Raw genomic sequence first — 18175 nt, forward strand, 5'->3', positions numbered from 1 at the left:
TTCAAGGGCAAAATCTTGGGAGAATCTGATTGGCCCACCTTGGATCAGGTGCCCATCGGTGCCCAGGCTTCCAGCCTTTGCTAGGTGGGGAGTGCCTTTCTCCCTACAGGAGGCAGTTCTCAAAGGCTGATGGGAACTTACCGCTTTAAGAACTCATCTACTCATTAATTTGTAACAAACGTATTGTGATCTTGTTTTGAGAATAAAGGTATATAAGCTATAGAAAATTTTAATTTGTATCAACATAGGATAAAACATTTATCACTAATTAAATAAACAGATAATGTTTAGTACCATTCAGTCAACAAATATTTAATGCCTATCGTGTGCCAGTGCTACTAGGGGTCCTGTGAAGATAGTAGTGAACAAAACAGAAACTCTCTTCTCTTGCAAAGCTTACATTTTACTTTAGTTAATGAAGAACTGCCTTCAGCAAAGCAAGCTCTAAGGATATTTAAATGATTAAGTGATTTTTTTCCAGAATAGAATTATTGAGTTATAGTTTTAGAAAGAAAAGAAAAATTCCTAGATCAAGCATTCCTAGACTATGAGATTTCACCTGCAAAATAAGATTTTTAGATAAAACAAAAAATTTAGGAGGATTCATAGCTTTCACTACTTTTTAGTTTGCCAAATAAAAAATGCAAAAACAAACACATACACTATTATATACCATCATAGTTTCATAGAAGAGATTTACTGTTTAAAAAAACATTTTTAATGTTTATTCATTTTTAGAGACAGAGCAGGAGCAGGGGAGGGGCAGGGAGAGAGGGAGACACAGAATCCAAAGCAGGCTCCAAGCTCTGAGCTGTCAGTACAGAACCTGACATAGGGCTCGAACCCACGAACTGGCAGATCATGACCTGAGCCGAAGTCTGACGCTTAACCAACTGAGCCACCCAGGTGCCCAGAGATTTTAGATTCTTAACATGGAAAAAGTAAGACAGTCTCAGAATAAAGGACCATTTTTTTCTCCCAAGAAAGGACATCTGGCTCCTCTACACAGACAGACTGTTTTTCCTCTTCTCATTTGGCAGCTGACTCAGGAAAACTTTTCACAGGTTCACAGACCTGCATTTCGTAACCATTGTTCTAGAATACGGAGTCTAATACTGAGTCAGCAAACAACACAAAACTGGTCTGCCTATTTTATCTGAATTTATGGTTCAATTAATCCATGCAAAGTCATAATTCAGTGGGGGGGGGGAGGAGAGAACCCAAACAGAATTGTTGCTTAGAAAGATGACTTTTTAAAAAAGAACTGAACTAACTTACTGATTCAAACGAAATGACGGATGCAACAATTCTAGGTAAACTGCCTTTGTTTCCCCAGAATACTTAAAGACATTCCAATATTGAATGGTGATGACATAGTATGTTCAATACACAAATCAGTTTATTATACTTAAAACACAGAAGCAGTTTATAAAATCATTAGTTTTGGATAATATACTGGTTGACAGGCAACCAGAGCAGGTACTCAGTGTCAGGAATTTAATTCCCACAAGGTCTACAACCTCTATAGAAGGACCTTTGGCTTGCTTGTGCGGGAAAATAACTTTTAAGTGTTTAACTTTGCCCTTTAATTATCTGAATAGGTAGACTGTCAAAGTTATAAATACATTCTTTGTCTACTATCTTGGCTCATGTTAAAATCACACGTGTTCTTGCCTATGGTTCTCCATATTCAACCACCACTTTTACAGTGGAAGATCTTTTTGAAGTTTTAAGCCAAGGTATTAACATATTCTGCTCTGAACTCCATGTTCGCTACCTCGACCCTAATCGTATTACTGCAAAATCTGTCTCTTGGCTCAGGTGTCTGGAGGCTGATCAGGCACAATTTGAATCTTCTGTGATGGGAACTGGGGTTCAATTTCACCAATGAAACACTCTGTTGGAATCAGAACATAAATCAAGGCTGAACAGCCAGAATATAAGAACTTCGAGTAATGCAAGCAGAAAGAGAGCCAGCCATTACTAACTTTTCCTATTAACTGGAAGAAAACGTTACAGAGGATGCTTTTAGCCTAAATCATCTTTCCAGTTTCCAAAAGTGGGTCCCACTGGGCAGATCTCAAATCCAATCAAAGAAAACCAGAGAAAAGAGGCAGATGTGCCTGACATAGAAATTCTCGGTGGGCTTGGGATCTTCTGCTTCAACTTGGAACTTAAATTTCCAGTGAAATCTTGGCAGGATGTGGCAGGCAAAATAGGCCCTCTCATATTTGCTGGTAAGAGTACAATCTGGCACAGACTCTATAAGGAGCAATTTAGAATTAGCAAAATTACAAACGCACACCTTTGGATCTAGCGATTCCAAATCTAGTTCATTCTCCAGATGAGACCATTTGTTTCACGCTTTACATTGTGGCTTTGATTACTACAGCAAGACTGGAAATAACCTTAATATCAATTAGTATGGTCCTGGTTTAATACATCATGGTACATTCCAACAGTAGATCGGCATGCAGCTGGGTAAAAGGAAAGCCAACACCTTACGTACAGACACAACCAATCTCCAATTTATGTTAAACTAAACACAGTTTACACACTGTGTAAAAAGGATAATTCACAAAAAAATATCCATAATTTACTTCTCTGTTCACAGAAATCTCAGGATCGTGAGAAACTTTTAACCGCTGCCAAACCGGAAAGCTTCCAGCGATGGGTGGGTTTTTTTGCACCGTGCGAATGCCCTTTGTTGCCTTTCGAATTGTGAGACATGAAAAGGAATTCGCATATATGCGCCCCCGTGAAGGAAAAGGCCTCAAAGTCGGCTGACTCGACGGGAAAGCCCGTGAGTTCGGCTGCACAGTCAGGACCCTGCTTGGGCCTTGCCAGTAGAGACGGTTACCTTTGTGACGCAAGCCTGAAATGTGTCACAACCATCCCCACTCCGGCAAATCGACTTGCCTTCCGTTTCTGAAATCAGCTACGTTTCAGAACGCCTCGTACACTTGGCGTTCTCTCGAAAGCACTAAAACACGTTTGCCTTCGGTGGAAAGGGGCTAAAATACCAGGCCGGGAAACAATTTATCATCAACGAAATTCAATGCTTTTGGAAGGGCTCTGTAGCTACAAAGCTGTAGAAATACCAAGTGTGACTCAATAGAGTAAGTAATAATTACCATATCACAGCTCAATTCCTGGGTTGGGGAAGACAATCCCACCCTACTTTCCCTCCCTAAACCTGGTTTCTCTTTCTGGCTCCTCCCCCTCCCCCCCCCGCCCCTTCTCCCGCCCCCGCCCCTCCCCCACCTATCCTCGTCTCCTCCATTTGCCCCTCCCACCGCTTGGCGGGAGGTTTCCTCTCGTGACTACTCTGCGTAAGTGCGGAAGACGCACTGCAGCACCGTCGCCAGCGCTTACTCTGTCTTCTCGTCTCTATGATCCTCTTTGTGACCCATCGGGTAGGGCCCGAGCCCCAGAGTTCCGTGCCAGCAGTCCTCCACGCCGACAGAGGACAGTGCAAAAAGCTGACGTTCTCGCGAGAGACGCGGAGATCTCTCCACGTAGCGAGAGCGCGAGCGCATGCGCGCTCGGTGGTGCGCGGTAGAACGAGGGAAGACAGGACCCGGCTGGAGGTCCGGGAAGCGCGCGTGCGCCGTCGCGAGCTTGGAGCTGCCGGGGCAGCCGTGTGGGAGCGGGTGTGAGACTGCCCTGCGAGCCGCGGGAATGTTCCGAAAGGCCCGGCGAGTGAACGTGCGCAAGCGGAATGACTCGGAGGAGGAGGAGCGAGAGCGCGATGAGGAGCAGGAGCCGCCACCGCTGCTGCAGCCGCCGGGCACCGGCGAAGAACCGGGCTCTGGCGGCGGCGGCGACAGGGCCCCTGGGGGGGAGTCGCTGCAGGGCCCGGGGCTGCCGCCGCCTTCCGCGCTGACCCCGGGCTCCGGGGCTGAGGCTGGGGGCTGCTTCCCGGGCGGCGCGGAGCCCGGCAACGGGCTGAAGCCGCGCAAGAGGCCGCGAGAGAACAAAGAGGTGCCTCGGGCCAGCCTGCTCAGCTTCCAGGACGAGGAGGAAGGTAGGTAACCGCCGCGCTTCGCGCCCCAGACTAGCATCCCTGTCCTAGGCCCCCGCCTTTAGTCCCCGCATTCCCCGGACGTCCAGCCCCCGCAGCCCGGAACGGAGCCCCTTCGCGCCCGACCTGCTGCACATCCTTCTCCGCCTCCGGCCTTCTGCTCCCGGCGGAGGACGTGTTCCCGCGCCGCCACCAGCCTTTTCTTAACAACCGCCTCCTCCTCACCGTCCTCTTGTGCATTTCCTCCTCTGCGGGGCGGGAGCGCAGTTCAGTCGTTCTGAGGTTTTCAAGTGGAAATTCAGTGTCCCCTGTCCTGCTTCTTTCCTGGCGGGTGTGTTTCAGGGAGAACTTGGATTTGGTCCCCTGTCTACTCTGCGCACGGTCTGAGTCTAATGCAGGTCACTATGCCCACGTCTCTTGGGGGATCTGATACCGTTGACTAGGAAGGCTGGGTTAGTATCGAGTCCTACGTCTGGGAACAGAATCCCGGAGCTGAAGCTCTGGTTCTGAGTGACCTTGGGCCAGTTCCTTGCAATCGCCGAGCCTCAGTTTCCCCGTGAAACTAAGTAGGGGTACAGATGTCCGGTTTTTTCTCGCTCGCATTGAGTTTTGGACAACGAAGAGAGACGGTGTAATAGTAATTTAAGGCCATGTATCCATTGGGGTGTGAGAAACCAGGCTGCAGTGGATTTAGATTTCTGTTCATAAATGAGTCTAAAATCTAACTTCCCAGCCAGTTGAGTATGTGTTTATGAAAGCCAGTTTTAAGGGCAGGTTATAAAAAAAGACTTGGCTTGTAGATATCTTCATCTCCATACAAGGTGCTTTCATCTTTCCAGTAAGGTAGGCAGTTGGTCTTTGGCCTATCTGTTATTTCTTATTTTGTTTGAGGGGACTACAGCCAGAATTTTTTTTTTTTAAATGCAGAAGCTATTTGGCAAAGTGTTTACATTTGACTGTAAACTCTCCAAATCAAAGACGTGGATACCTACCAAAACTTATTGTTGAAAAGTGCTTTGCTCTCAGTTTAGTCTTGGAATAATGTCAGTTTGTGGTGAATCTAGATTTACTCAGATTTGACAGCTCTGTTACCCAGAACCTTTTGATTTTGGATGTTTTGTTTCAGATACCTAAATAATGCAGTAACTAAGTGCTTTTTCAATGATTTTATTTTCCTCTTGGGATAGAGGACTTAAAAAAGACAACAGGATATACGAAAATTTCGTGCAGCTGCGTGTGTTACACGTTTTTAGAAGTCTCAGGTTTGCATTATATGAGGTTCATTTTATGAAGATGACTTCAGTTCTTGAGAACCAGTGACAGATTTGGAATAACTTCACATTATGTAATGATTTGGGGTGTATGAGTATCTGTCTGGATGAATGAGAAAAGTACATAAGATCACGTGGAAGTTGGAAAATACTGTCTGAAAATGATCACTACAGACTTTATTTAATTTCTTTTTTAAGAAAACGAAGAAGTTTTCAAAGTGAAGAAATCAAGTTACAGCAAAAAGATAGTAAAATTACTTAAGAAAGAATACAAAGAAGATCTTGAAAAATCAAAGATTAAAACAGAACTCAACTCCTCAGCCGACAGTAAGTACCAAACTGATAGTACTGGATTCTTTTGAAGCAACAAAGCGAAAACTTTCTCGCGGGGATTGAGTGGACTTGCTGTATACATCGTGAACTTGTTCAGTTGACTCTGTTGTCAAGGGTCCAAAGTGGATATCGATACAGCTCTGTTATTTAATTCTAACAACAGTTGCACTGTCAATGCATTTTTTAAAAAGACCCAATCATTGCCACTGGAATGTTTCAGCTACAGTGCCTAAATTCTCCCCCAATTTTTCTGCTCGTGTTCAGACTGTGGTTGACCAGAGAAGGGAAATTTCCCATAGAAACCCGAGGCACAGGTTTATTCCCGTTTGAGGTATTACTGTGCACATTCCTGTATTCTCATTTTATAGAAACAGGTGCTCATTTTATTTGGTGACGTTTCCACTGTTGGTTTAATTCTTGGAGAACTCTTAGGAATGCCTTCATTGCAATGTTGGTAATACTTTCTCATGTAGCAACTTTATCAGATACATGGGTGAAGACTTCTCACTGTGAGGCCCCTGCCTACACCGTATAGGCAGCTCTCACATCCTTTTACAACAGAAGCTTGAAATTTTTAAGCAGTTAATTTGTCTTGAGGAAAGTAGATCCATTATTGTTTGCTGCGGTCTGAGTTATTCTGATGCAAAGCCTTAGGGAAATCTTTTTATTCTGTGGAATTAAAGATAGAATTATTAGTTCACGGGTTTTCAGCCACAGGCTTAATGTGAAGAAGTACGTCATTATATGTAAAATGTACGGTCTGATTTTGGAGACAGCATCACTTAAATGTATAGTTGGACCCAACATTTAGCAGAATGTTCAATGAATGGTTTAAAGGGTAACTGCACTTTCTTTTTAGAGGCAGGGGAAGGAATGCTTCATGGGTACAGTGGAATATGAAGCTGGTTTTTTTTTTTTTTAAATAATTTAAATTCCAAAAGACGGGAGAGAGAAAATGTGGGTCTGTTATCAAAGGTTAAAGTGAGTTAAGGCAAGGGCAAGTCAGGAGATGATTTTGTAGAGGAAGTAGAGGTTTAGGGGGAAAGGTGCATTGTTGACAGATTGTGAAGGATGTTTAGTGTCCAGTAAGGGGTTTAGAGTTGCTGGGTTTGGTGCCTTGCCAAGATGGTGACATGATAAATGTTTTTTGAAACCTCAGCCTGGTATTAGCATGCAGAATGGATCAGCACAAGGAGAGATTGGAGGCCTGAAGCAGTTTAACCTCAAGGGCCAGCTTTGATCCATTAATAGTGGGTTTAAAAAGGTTTCAGTTGAGCGAGACTGAGGCTTTTCCTGACTCAGTGGAAAAATGTGGATGAGTTAAAAATGTTTGCTGTGGGTGTGGGAGAAGAAATGGAAAGAAAGGATTATTTCAGAAATGTTCCAAGGGAAGACTTGGTAGCCTTGATTTTTGCTTTAGATATCGGATTTAAAAGAAATAGTTAAATTCGAGCTTTTATGCCGTGGTGGCTGAGAGAACAGTTCCATATTCTATACGGGAAAAGGGAAGGCAGGTGGGAGGAGGATATTTTTAGGGGAACCAATTATTTTGGAGTCTAGGAAACTCTTTTTTCCCCAAATCTCTTGAGAACCAACCGTGTGCAGTGAAATAGTGCAAGTAAGGTCAGGAGAAGAAAGAAAGGACCATTTACCGTTGGATTTAGTAATTGAAGCAAGTCTGAGATTTATGAGGCCATCTCCTGTGACCTGTCTTCCACTTTTACATAACTGATACACTTGCCAGATAACTTCATTAATGTCCTCCCTTAAGGTAGAGCCTGTGTGTTATAGGTGGTCATCATTACCCTTGAACTAATGGTGTTATGGAGCTCTTTCAGAATCAGCTTACAATCCTGAACTCTTCCTAGCGCAACTCTCCTTAGACAGCCAGAGAGGTACGTTAATCTCCAAATCAAGGTCCTATCAACAAAATACCTACCACAAAAATGGGTATTCCTAGAATAGTGAGTTTGCCTTTAAACTTCACTTTGAGCGAAAATAGCCAGTGAACAGTGGGACATAATAGGTTTAGGCCTGGTGCTTCTTGAGGTGTTTATTAAAACCAAAAGTAGGGGCGCCTGGGTGGCACAGTTGGTTAAGCGTCCGACTTCAGCCAGGTCACGATCTCGCGGTCTGTGAGTTCGAGCCCCGCGTCGGACTCTGGGCTGATGGCTCAGAGCCTGGAGCCTGTTTCTGATTCTGTGTCTCCCTCTCTCTCTGCCCCTCCCCCGTTCATGCTCTGTCTCTCTCTGTCCCAAAAATAAATAAACGTTGAAAAAAAAATTAAAAAAAAACAAAAACAAATTTTAATTAAAAATTAAAAAAAAAACAAAAAAACAAAAGTAAATGGAACTGATGAGGGAGCAGCAAAAAGGAAACGTTTCTGGGGACCGAAGACTTCTATCTGTAATAAGTGTACACACAGACAAGAGGATTTACCAAAGAGAATCATAAAGGTCAAAGGAGAAGGGACAGGAAAATTTCCAGATGAAGATGCTCAGTTGTATGAAATAGTGCCAGAAAGGTCAGGAAAAGAAAGGACCAAGGAGTGGCCATTGACAGGGTTGTTGTTTTCTGGAGGAGGGTATCTGGCAGAAGGGGCAAGTCCATTAGCCAAGCTTTGTGTCTGTTCGGCTGAAGAGACATCTTTTGCTAACTTGCTCAACAATATTGTATGAATTAGCTGTAGCTGCAGCCTTTGGATAGCTGGTACGGGAGCTGGGAACGCGAGAAGGTAAAGGCTGTTCGCCTAGGCTGATGCACCCAAGTTGGTGACGAAGTAGGAGGCAGCAGGTCCACACTGCTTTGGGAAAGCTTGGCAGAGAAAGAAGTAGAGGACAGTAGCTGGAGAGACTGTTGTGATCAAGGAAAAGTTCTTTTGATAGCAAGAAACCTGTGTCTAGGTAGAAGAAAGGAGAGAGGGAGCCTCGTCAAGTTCAAGGTAAAGAGAATGTTTGTGAGAGCAAGTTTCCTGATGGTAGTAGGAGAAATTGAGAGTACAAGAGGAGCCTAGAAGGTTATTTGGTATCTCTTTTTACAAAGACATCTGGAAGGATAATGTGCGACCACTAACAACAATCCCACTGTCACCATGTTTTGCGCTTGTATGTGTTCAGTCATAATTTGTGTTTGCTCTGTCTTTTAGAATCTGCAGAAATCATTCTGAATGTATCTGATCTAGTAGACCTTTTGGTTCTATTAAAAGCCACTGATTTAGTGTGGGTTTAGAGTAGAACGAAATTTGGGTAGTGTTTGACTCCCGTGTAACCATATCCATCTGATAGAGTGGACTTTTCACCTCGAGCATCAGAATGCACTTCAGAAGGAAGGCTGTGGCTAATGAGGCAGGATGGTAAATGAAACAACTAAAGAGCCTTAAACAATGACCTAAATTTTAGTCAAAAGTGTGTGTATGAAGGAGTGGTATTCCTGAGATTCTTATTTAGGGGAGTAGGATATGGCTTGAGAAGAACAGAATTTTTGAAACAGTTTTTAGGAGGGGACCATGCTAGGGAAACAATACAAACATTTAGAATATTTAGGATAAATATTTAGGATAAACTTTTACTATTTAATTATAGTCATTGTGCCTCTTGTGTGCCAGGTTCAGTGTTTTAAGGTAAAGATTAACACTCTGATTTCTGTGATTTTTGCCTGGGACTGATGGTACAGTGGGACTATTGAGTTAAAAGCAAAGTAAACCTCTGTAAAGATAAGCGTGGTGAGTGGTGCCTCCTGGAACGCGGTCGCAGGAAGCAGTCTTGCAAGTGGTCTTACGAACGGCCTGAGCTTTAGCACCGAATTAGAGTTCTCTCCTCTGTCCATATGGCAGAATATGGCCACTCTGCCGCTCCCTTACTGGTTTAGGTTGTTTTTAGTGCTACCCAGTCTCTGACTTGTCTCTCTGTCTCAGTTCCAGATTCCCAGAAAGACAATAAGGTTGTCTCTGCCTCGGTCACAGATGCAATCTTGAACATTCAGTCATGGCAATGGGATCACAGTTACATTGTGTAAATAGGACTTTTGGGTCTCACCCCGTCAGGTGATGGGTGACAAATGGTTATGAACTAAGAAGATGATCCTAAAGTATTCATTACAGAGAGGTTTACTTGGTCCCTAAGCATTTGTTCTTCATAGAAAGCTGCCTCAGATGGGCTTAGGGTTTAATGAAATGATGTTTTAAAGAGGTATGAGCAGTGACCAATGGGAGGTTAGAGGAAGAAACAGTTAATTTTGATAAGTTAGTAAAATTTTGATGAGATTAACTCAAGATAGAATTGAGTAGGGCCTCCGATGCATCCTTGTGACCCCTATATTATTTTTATTTCACAGTTAATGCCTGTTGTTGGATATTTCATTTTCATACAATCAGTGGGTTTTTTTAATAAACAGTTAAAACAGTTCAAAGTGAGCCTATAAACGAATAAAAAGTGCCTTCTCAATTTATGCATTTTATTTAAAATTTTAATTACTTTTCTCAAAAATGTAGGCGAACCACCCTTGGACAAAACAGGACACATTAAGGACACCAGTCAAGAAGACGGAGTTATCATCAGTGAACATGGTGAAGATGAAATGGACATGGAAAGTGAGAAGGAGGAAGAAAAGCCAAAAGCTGGTGGAGCTTTTTCAAATGCTTTATCTTCTTTGAATGTTCTCCGCCCAGGTGTGTGTTTGCAGATACTTCTCAGAAATGAAGGAGGCCCTCAAGAATGGGCCATGTGTAAAGATGGTTAAGGAAGGAGTTAGCTACGTGGTGTTTCTTGTGACATCTCTGTTTGCAGCCAAGGTGTTTCCTTTTGCAAATAAAGTGAGAGAAGTAGAAACTTGCCAGTTTTTCCAAGCTCATTGTCAGGCACTTTTGTTATCCAAAGCCAGTGTGGGACTTCAAGTAAATGGATAAATGGTACTAAAGTTTTGTTTTGTTTTGTTTTAAAGTATTTCAGATTAAGACTTTAACTTTTTTAGAAGTGCTGCTAAAAGCAAAACTCATTGCAGTTAGTTTTATGCCCACACTTTCTTCCTTTGTACTTTTTTGTAGGAAATAGTTGGCAAATCTGTTTCCTGGGTAATAGGCTTTTGAGTAAAAAAGTGCTTAGAAAAAATGTCTGGCAGGAGAGGAACAGCTTAGTAAGTTAAGGTACATTTACATGATGGGATGTTACATAGCTATTAAAATAACATTAGACAGGTGGCAAGGCGTTAATTTTTACTGGAGGTGAAAGGTCAGTTAGGTAGTAGATTATGCTTTATCTGTTTAGTGAATATTGTTAGGCTGTTAAAAATTATGCTTTGCCAAACAACAACATGGAAAAAAACTTAGTGTGTTTAATATGAAAAAAAACTTAAGTACAGAATTATATATTCAGTATGCTTACAGGTGACCTGGAAACTATATGCAAGAGAAATATACTATAAATCTAATAGTTTTTTAAGGTGAGCTTGTGGGCAGCTTTGTAAACTTATCTGCTTTCTATTTTAGTAATAGGGTTTGATTACTTTTCCTATTTCTTAAAAATGAAAAAAATTACAGTTAAAACAAAGCTGTGGTGGTGGATCTTCCCCCCATGCATATTGCCAGTATATGATTTATATATATATATGTATATTTAGTGACTTTAGGTTTCCGTTTAAGCTAAATTAAAAAGAAAGCAGTTGGGTTACAGGCACAGTTGGGGAAAGGGGTACCAGCAACTAATGTTAGAACATCACTATGACATGGCTCTCTTGGTGAGGTTATTTTACCCTGCATATTTTCTTTTTATTTTTTTAATTTTTTTTTTTAATGCTTATTTATTTTTGAGAGAGACAGAGCATGAGTGGTGGAGGGGGAGAGAGAGAAAGAGAGAGGGAGACACAGAATCAGAAGCTAGCTCCAGGTTCCGAGCTGTTAGCACAGAGCCCTATGCGGGGCTTGAACTCACAAACTGTGAGATCATGACCTGAGCTGAAGTCAGTGCTTAACTGACAGAGCCATCCAGGCGCCCCATACCCTTTATATTTTCACAAAAATAGAAACTTCATACCCTAATACTGGCATATTTTACAATTCTTACCACTTGTTTCCAGGAGAAATTCCAGATGCAGCTTTTATACATGCTGCAAGGAAAAAGCGTCAAATGGCCCGAGAATTAGGAGATTTCACTCCTCATGACAGCGAGCCTGGGAAAGGCCGCCTTGTTAGAGAAGATGAGAACGATGCCAGTGATGATGAAGATGATGATGAGAAACGTCGCATAGTTTTTTCTGTGAAAGAAAAGTCACAGAGACAAAAAATTGCCGAGGAAATAGGTAACTTGATTTAAATAGTATAGTAAGCCTGTTGCATTGTATTAAATATTCGATACTGTATTCAGATTAAAAGAACCCACATTTCCTCAGCAATATCTAGTGTTTGAGGACCCTTTCTGCTTGGGCACCAGTGTCTTATTGGAATTTTTTGAAAACTGTAGCATGACTATGATGGCTCATGTTTATTGAGCACGTCCTGTGTGGCCAGTATCGTGTTAAGCACTTTACATGCATACATTTATATAATCAGCCTCGCATTCTTTAGAGGCCTTTACGTTCTGCTCTTCCCTTTGTTGATTTGACGTCAAGCTCACAGAGATTAGGAAACCTTCCCTGGGTGTAACTACCGCGTAATGCCTTCTGCTTCAAGGAATGCTGTGTCTAAGACAAGCAAGGGGTATCAAAGGAGAAGAGATCGTAATCAACAATTTAGTAAAACTGAGTTAATACCGATTGTCTTGCTTAATTTTTGTGAAGTATCAGGATAGCATCTCTTCCCTCCCTGCTTTTCTGGTATTTAATTTTCCCCACTGCTGTGGTTGCAGGCATTGAGGGGAGTGATGATGATGCTCTAGTAACTGGAGAACAAGATGAAGAACTCAGCCGATGGGAGCAGGAGCAGATAAGAAAAGGAATCAATATCCCTCAGGTAAGAACTAAAAGGTTAAACTTGAAAAATAGAAAGTACACAAGAAACCTTTTGTGCCTGTTTTGTGAAATCACAAAGATACTGAATTGAATCTTTGTCGTTCATCCAACTAACACAATAAAGAAAATTACGTGCAGGCACATATATTCGATAAGCTTTTAGAAGAAAGAAACTGTTGTTATCCTTTGCAACTTAACAGAGTGATGGTTTCTTAGACCAGTGTTTCTCCGAGTGATCCTTCAACCAGCAGCATCAGCATCAGCTGGGGGCTTGTTAGAAATGGCAAATGTTCACCCTCTTGAGACCTAGTGAATGAGAAACTGGGTTGGGGGCCCAGCCGCCACGCTCGGGCCATCCTGGCACACGCTGACTTTGAGAACCACTGTTGAGATAAAATCTTTCTTTCCTGTATAGCTTATTGCTTCTGACTTTAAAAATTATTTTGTGGAAGATGGATTTCTCTTCTCGTAATGTGAAAACTTAATTCAAAAACTTTGATGAAAAATCTCTTCGTCAGTAGTTAAAACAAGTTTTACTAAGTAGTACAGTGGAAGTGATCCATAAATGTAAACTGTTTTTGTTGCCAGTGTTTTGCATGCGTTTGGGTTATGTTAAGAAAATAGGGTACTTAGATGGCAGTTTCTAGTCTCTGCTTGTCTTTATTTTCTAACTGTAGCAAGTCATTTATTCTCTTCCACTGATAACGTGATGGCTTTGGATTATTTTTTTATGTCCCTTCCTACCCAAACTTCTATGATATTCTGTTTTCCCCAAAATTATTAGAAATGAATTCGGTAGTCCCATACGAGTTAGAATGTTCATCCTGCCCTACTTTTACTTGATTTTGAAGAACTTTGCAGTTATTTATTTCAATTAACATACTGTTTGGAAAATGGTGTATATTTTTGCAGTTTGTGCTTTTTAATCTCAAAGTCATGATTAACTGCTGGTTTTCATATATATCCCATTTCTTTTCTAGGTTCAAGCAAGCCAGCCCACTGAAGTGAATATGTACTACCAGAACACTTACCAGACGATACCTTATGGTTCATCCTATGGCATTCCTTATAGTTACACTGCCTATGGATCATCTGATGCCAAATCTCAAAAAACAGATAATACAGTCCCTTTCAAAACTCCCAGTAATGAGATGACTCCCGTTACTATTGATTTGGTAAAGAAACAGCTTAAAGACAGGTAGGGCAGATCAACTTCTTAAAGACCTGTCCTAGCTTTCAGTTCCCTCAGGCAACATGTAGTCTGGGGTAGCAGATGCAGAATGTCGGCAAAGAAGATTCACTGGCCCATCTTCAAAAGCTAAACAGAAGATGACTTCATACTTTGTTCTGCTCCCTTCTTGGATTACTTCTGTGGAAGCCTCGAAAAGTTATAAAAATGCCACTCCATGATCTTGTTGAAGACAGTTCTGAGTTTGTACCTCTTGGACTCTGAAAAAGTGTAGTCAAGATATGGGGGGAAAAGCGAAACAGATTTTGGTTAGCCCACCAAATAACTTGATGTGAAGTCTGTAAACTGCCTTTTTGTTTTTGCTTTTTTGAGAAAAAAGCCGTGCAGATGAAAAGATGCCACTCCAAGCATTTTTGTATCTTAATAGTGGAACTAAATGCATTATTATAATATTGCAAGAGTCCTGACGGCGTAGACTTTTGGATGTAAATGTGTTATATTTATCCTTTTGTGTTCTTAAGGTTGGACTCCGTGAAAGAACTGCACAAAACGAATCGACAGCAGCATGAGAAACACCTGCAAAGCCGAGTGGACGCCACCAGGGCTATTGAGAGATTAGAAGGGTCTTCTGGGGGTGTTGGTGAACGGTATAAGTTTTTGCAAGAAATGCGAGGGTATGTCCAAGACTTGCTTGAGTGTTTCAGTGAAAAGGTAAGAATGCAAAAATATTAATCTCTTTGACTAAGGCAAAATTAGGGAGGTCTAGACGGCCTTGTGTAGATCATTTCTTGTATTTCTCAGAAAGTATCCACTGAGTTCAACTCTAGAAGTGATGAAAAGCCATGCTTCATTTTCCTCACTTCATTAGCGGCATTCTGTCTTGGGGGCGGCATAATGGCTTTGTTGAAAACAACAACAAAAAAGATAAAGCATATTTAAATAAGACTTTGGCAAGTCCTCTTTAACACAGTGGTATATTATTGGCCTGCCCTGAATTATTAGAATATAAGGGACTCATCTGATGGAATTTTCTTTGGTATGGTTCCGGTCTAAACTTACCTTTAAACTGTTTCCACAAGTAATTCCACATGTGTGTAAAGTTACAAAATTTTATTAGTTTTTTTTTTTTTAACTCTAAAAGTTGGTCACCATGGCTGCTGATACTTTTCATCTAAATAAGCCTATGCTTCATCGATTTCAGAAACCATTCATTGGTCATAATTTCTTTGAAGATCTCATTTCTTCCAAGTTCTTTTTTTTTTTTTTTTTTTTTTTTAAGTATGCCAGTCACTTGGCATAGTTTTTTGCATTTTAGTATACCATTTATTTGCATTTTTAAAATTCACTGCACCCAGGATCCCCTTCTCAAACGAACTCCTAGTTGACTTTTCTTTTGTTAAGATAAATATACGTGATGCATTGGTTTATAAGTATTTGTGGACTTTGTGACTTTATCTTTGAAAAAATAAAATACAGTCTTTGAATATCCTGTGTCTCAGCTTTCAAGTGATGCAGGATTAGAGGGCACACTTTTCCCTTTTTCTTAGCTGTGTGGTTTAGCATAGAATCCATAAGCATAGTACGTTTAAAGGAGTATCTTAAGTTTTTATTGTCTCTGTTGATGACCTCAATCTATGAAAGCCAAAGGTCACCAGAGAACGGCTCTAGACTGTCTTCCTAATGGATCTTAAGGGTTGTAGCCAGTCTGTGGTCAGATGCAGCCCAAGAGCCTTCACCAAGCCTTGTCTGTAGGATTTGTCATGTTCTTGTCTTACCACCTGATTTCTGAAGAAGCAGCTATCGTCTGAGCTATGATATCCCTTGTGGCAGATCACTGGCTTAGGGTGACAAGTACGAGGGTGGGAAAGAAACAGGTTTGACGCTGCAGGGGGCTAGAGTCAAGGCAGGAAGTGGACTCAGGTGTCAGCTGGCGGTTGTGTCCTTCCCACCGATAAAGGCCTTTTGAGCCCAGCGGGCATAATGGAAGCTGCTGTCATAACCCTCTGTGACTAGAAGAAGGGTCATTGTCTTTGTAAGTGACGCTTACGCACCACACTTTGTAAGTGATGCTTGTCCCTGTGGAGTTTTTTCTTGAAGTATTGGAACCTTTGCCGTAGAATTTAATTTACTTCAGTAAACTTACATACTTGTAACTGTAGACTTAACTCCGAAAAGTTGACGGTAATATGGTAAACTAGATGATCCCATTTTTGCATTAAAGAGACTACTAGGACGTCTAGTTCATACAGTTTTCAATCGCTTACTATTTTAAAAATGGTTAGCAGGAGACTTTATTGATTGATTTCAATCACTATGTTCCTAGAGAAGTTGACTTCAGAGTGTGCTTGTATGGTGTCACAGAGTCACTTAGATCAATGTTTTTGGAGAAGATCTTAAGTCTTGTATGTTACTTAAGTCTTGTATGAGCGGGGGAGGGACAGAAAGAGAAGGAGACACGGAATCCAAAGCAGGCTCCAGGCTCTGAGCTGTCAGCCCAGAGCCTGCTGCAGGGCTCGAACCCATGAACTGTGAGATCATGACCTGAGCCGAAGTCGGACACTTTACCGACTGAGACACCCAGGTACCCCTGTAGTGACTACATTTTCATTAAAACAGAGGCAGATGATCCTTTCTTTGAAGGATGAGTATTTTATTTCATTTTGACATTTTCATATGCGTGGAGTTTTATTAAGAGGTTGCTGCTGAGTTAATGTCATAAATTGTCACCTTGGAAATGTTTAGGAATAAGTAGACACATTTGAAATTCATTTTAGTTATACTATAAAAGTTTATTTCAGGGTAAGGCCATAGAAAGATAAACATCGGTTTGGTTTTCTTCTGTTTCGTTCTAAAAGTTTAAGTAGTTTGAACTTAGGTTTTTTTAATTATTTGAAAATCATTTTAACTTTCCATCGTTTTGTTTCCCTATAGTCCCCTTCCTTGTGTTCTTCGCCTTAAATTTGGTCTTGAAATCATAATAGTCAAGAACAGTTTTGAGTTTGGAGAGGGTAAAGAAATTGTCATGGTGCATACTCTTGAGACAAATCGATATCGTTAAGAAACTGAAAGAGCTGAAAACGCGTCTTGAAGTTTTTATTCTCAGAATTTTCTCGGCTTTGTTGAAAAGCACTCTAATGACCTAAACAGAAAAATTGCATTATCGGAATTTTAACTATAAATTGAATAATTAAATGCTGTCGGATGCCACCTGGGGTGTGTCGCTGTCACGCTACGGGAGTGGCGACAGTCTCCGGGACACAAAGCACACACCGTAGGTGCACAGGCACCTGTGTCTTCCGTCCTGTGTGGGGTGAAGACGTAAGGGGGTGGGAAGTGCAAGTCACAGGAATACAGCACTGACCGCCTTAAAAAAATTACTCCTCGTAAATTTTAAAGATCGAGTCCGCGGGCTCAGTTGTCTAAGGTAATCAGTGCAGATCTGGGGGCCTTGTTGTCCGTGGTGTGGCCTATTTGAGATTAAAATAACTCCATCGGTTTGATCTCTCTGGGAACATTTGCTGCTTTTGCAATGGAATCATTCCAGTGTATAAAAGTGCTTTTATTACAGACATCTTTGAATTCCACCTGCCTTTTTTTTTTATTTTCCATTTGCAGTCTGTTCAGTTCAGGAAGCTGCTGTCACACTTGGTGCCAGTGTTCCCAAACTCTAAATAATGTGTTTTCCATTTGCACTAACCGTCAGGAAACTAGAATTTCTGGTTTCCTCAGGTATGTGTAGTGGTCATTAGTGTTTTGTGAAAGTTTCATAGCGTTTGGTTATAATGTAAGATATTGATAAAGAGAAAGTTTTGTTTGTTCTTTTTAAGTTAGGTTTCATCCCGTAAGTTTTTTGTACTGTGTGTGAACCAAGTGAATGCTTAGCTGTGGATATGAACCTGGAAAAATTCATGGACTTTGTAAACTGATAATTCATGTGAGGAATTTTATTATTTTATGACAAAGTATGGGAAAATACATTTAATAGGAAGAGCTTTCTGACTTTGAGATACTGACTTTAGGTTAGTGAAGGCTAGAAGTTTTCTTTGCCTTACTAACGTAAATGGATGCGGTTCGCATTTAAGAACGTGTCATCAGGCTGCGATGTGTTGTGACGTTACCGTAAGGTACTTGGCGCACATGAGTGGCGGAGCAGTTTAAGCGTCCAGAATTGGGCAGTGCGCAGACCCCCGCTCTTACCTGCTCGTGGAGCCCTGGCGTTTTTTCAGTATTGCATAGCGATAATGGTTTATTTTAAGCTACAAAACTTCTGAGGTAGATGATGCTGCTGAAAATCAAAAATGGACTTTAAAAGACTTGCAAGCACTTTATTCTGAAAGAAAAGCACTACGATTTTGACATTTCTTTACTTGCTCTCTTTACTAATACTGCAGCGTTAAGTTTCCTAACCAAACTTTTACT

At 41.3% G+C, this 18175-nt stretch overlaps 1 protein-coding gene across 1 annotated transcript in view; it reads left to right on the top strand.

Annotated features, from left to right (window-relative positions):
* The first annotated feature begins 3410 nt into the window (after positions 1-3410).
* The window catches only part of PAXBP1 (PAX3 and PAX7 binding protein 1), a 34180-nt gene continuing 19415 nt past the window's right edge, over positions 3411-18175 (top strand). Inside the window, exons 1-7 of the mRNA XM_015062600.3 lie at positions 3411-4027; positions 5494-5622; positions 10118-10294; positions 11698-11919; positions 12465-12568; positions 13548-13765; positions 14278-14467. Of these exons, the coding sequence (XP_014918086.2) occupies positions 3538-4027; positions 5494-5622; positions 10118-10294; positions 11698-11919; positions 12465-12568; positions 13548-13765; positions 14278-14467 (1530 nt within the window). The 5' untranslated portion in view covers positions 3411-3537. The remainder of the gene's footprint in view (positions 4028-5493; positions 5623-10117; positions 10295-11697; positions 11920-12464; positions 12569-13547; positions 13766-14277; positions 14468-18175) is intronic.

This window comes from Acinonyx jubatus, chromosome C2 (assembly GCF_027475565.1).
Source record: "Acinonyx jubatus isolate Ajub_Pintada_27869175 chromosome C2, VMU_Ajub_asm_v1.0, whole genome shotgun sequence".
Taxonomy (NCBI): domain Eukaryota; kingdom Metazoa; phylum Chordata; class Mammalia; order Carnivora; family Felidae; genus Acinonyx; species Acinonyx jubatus.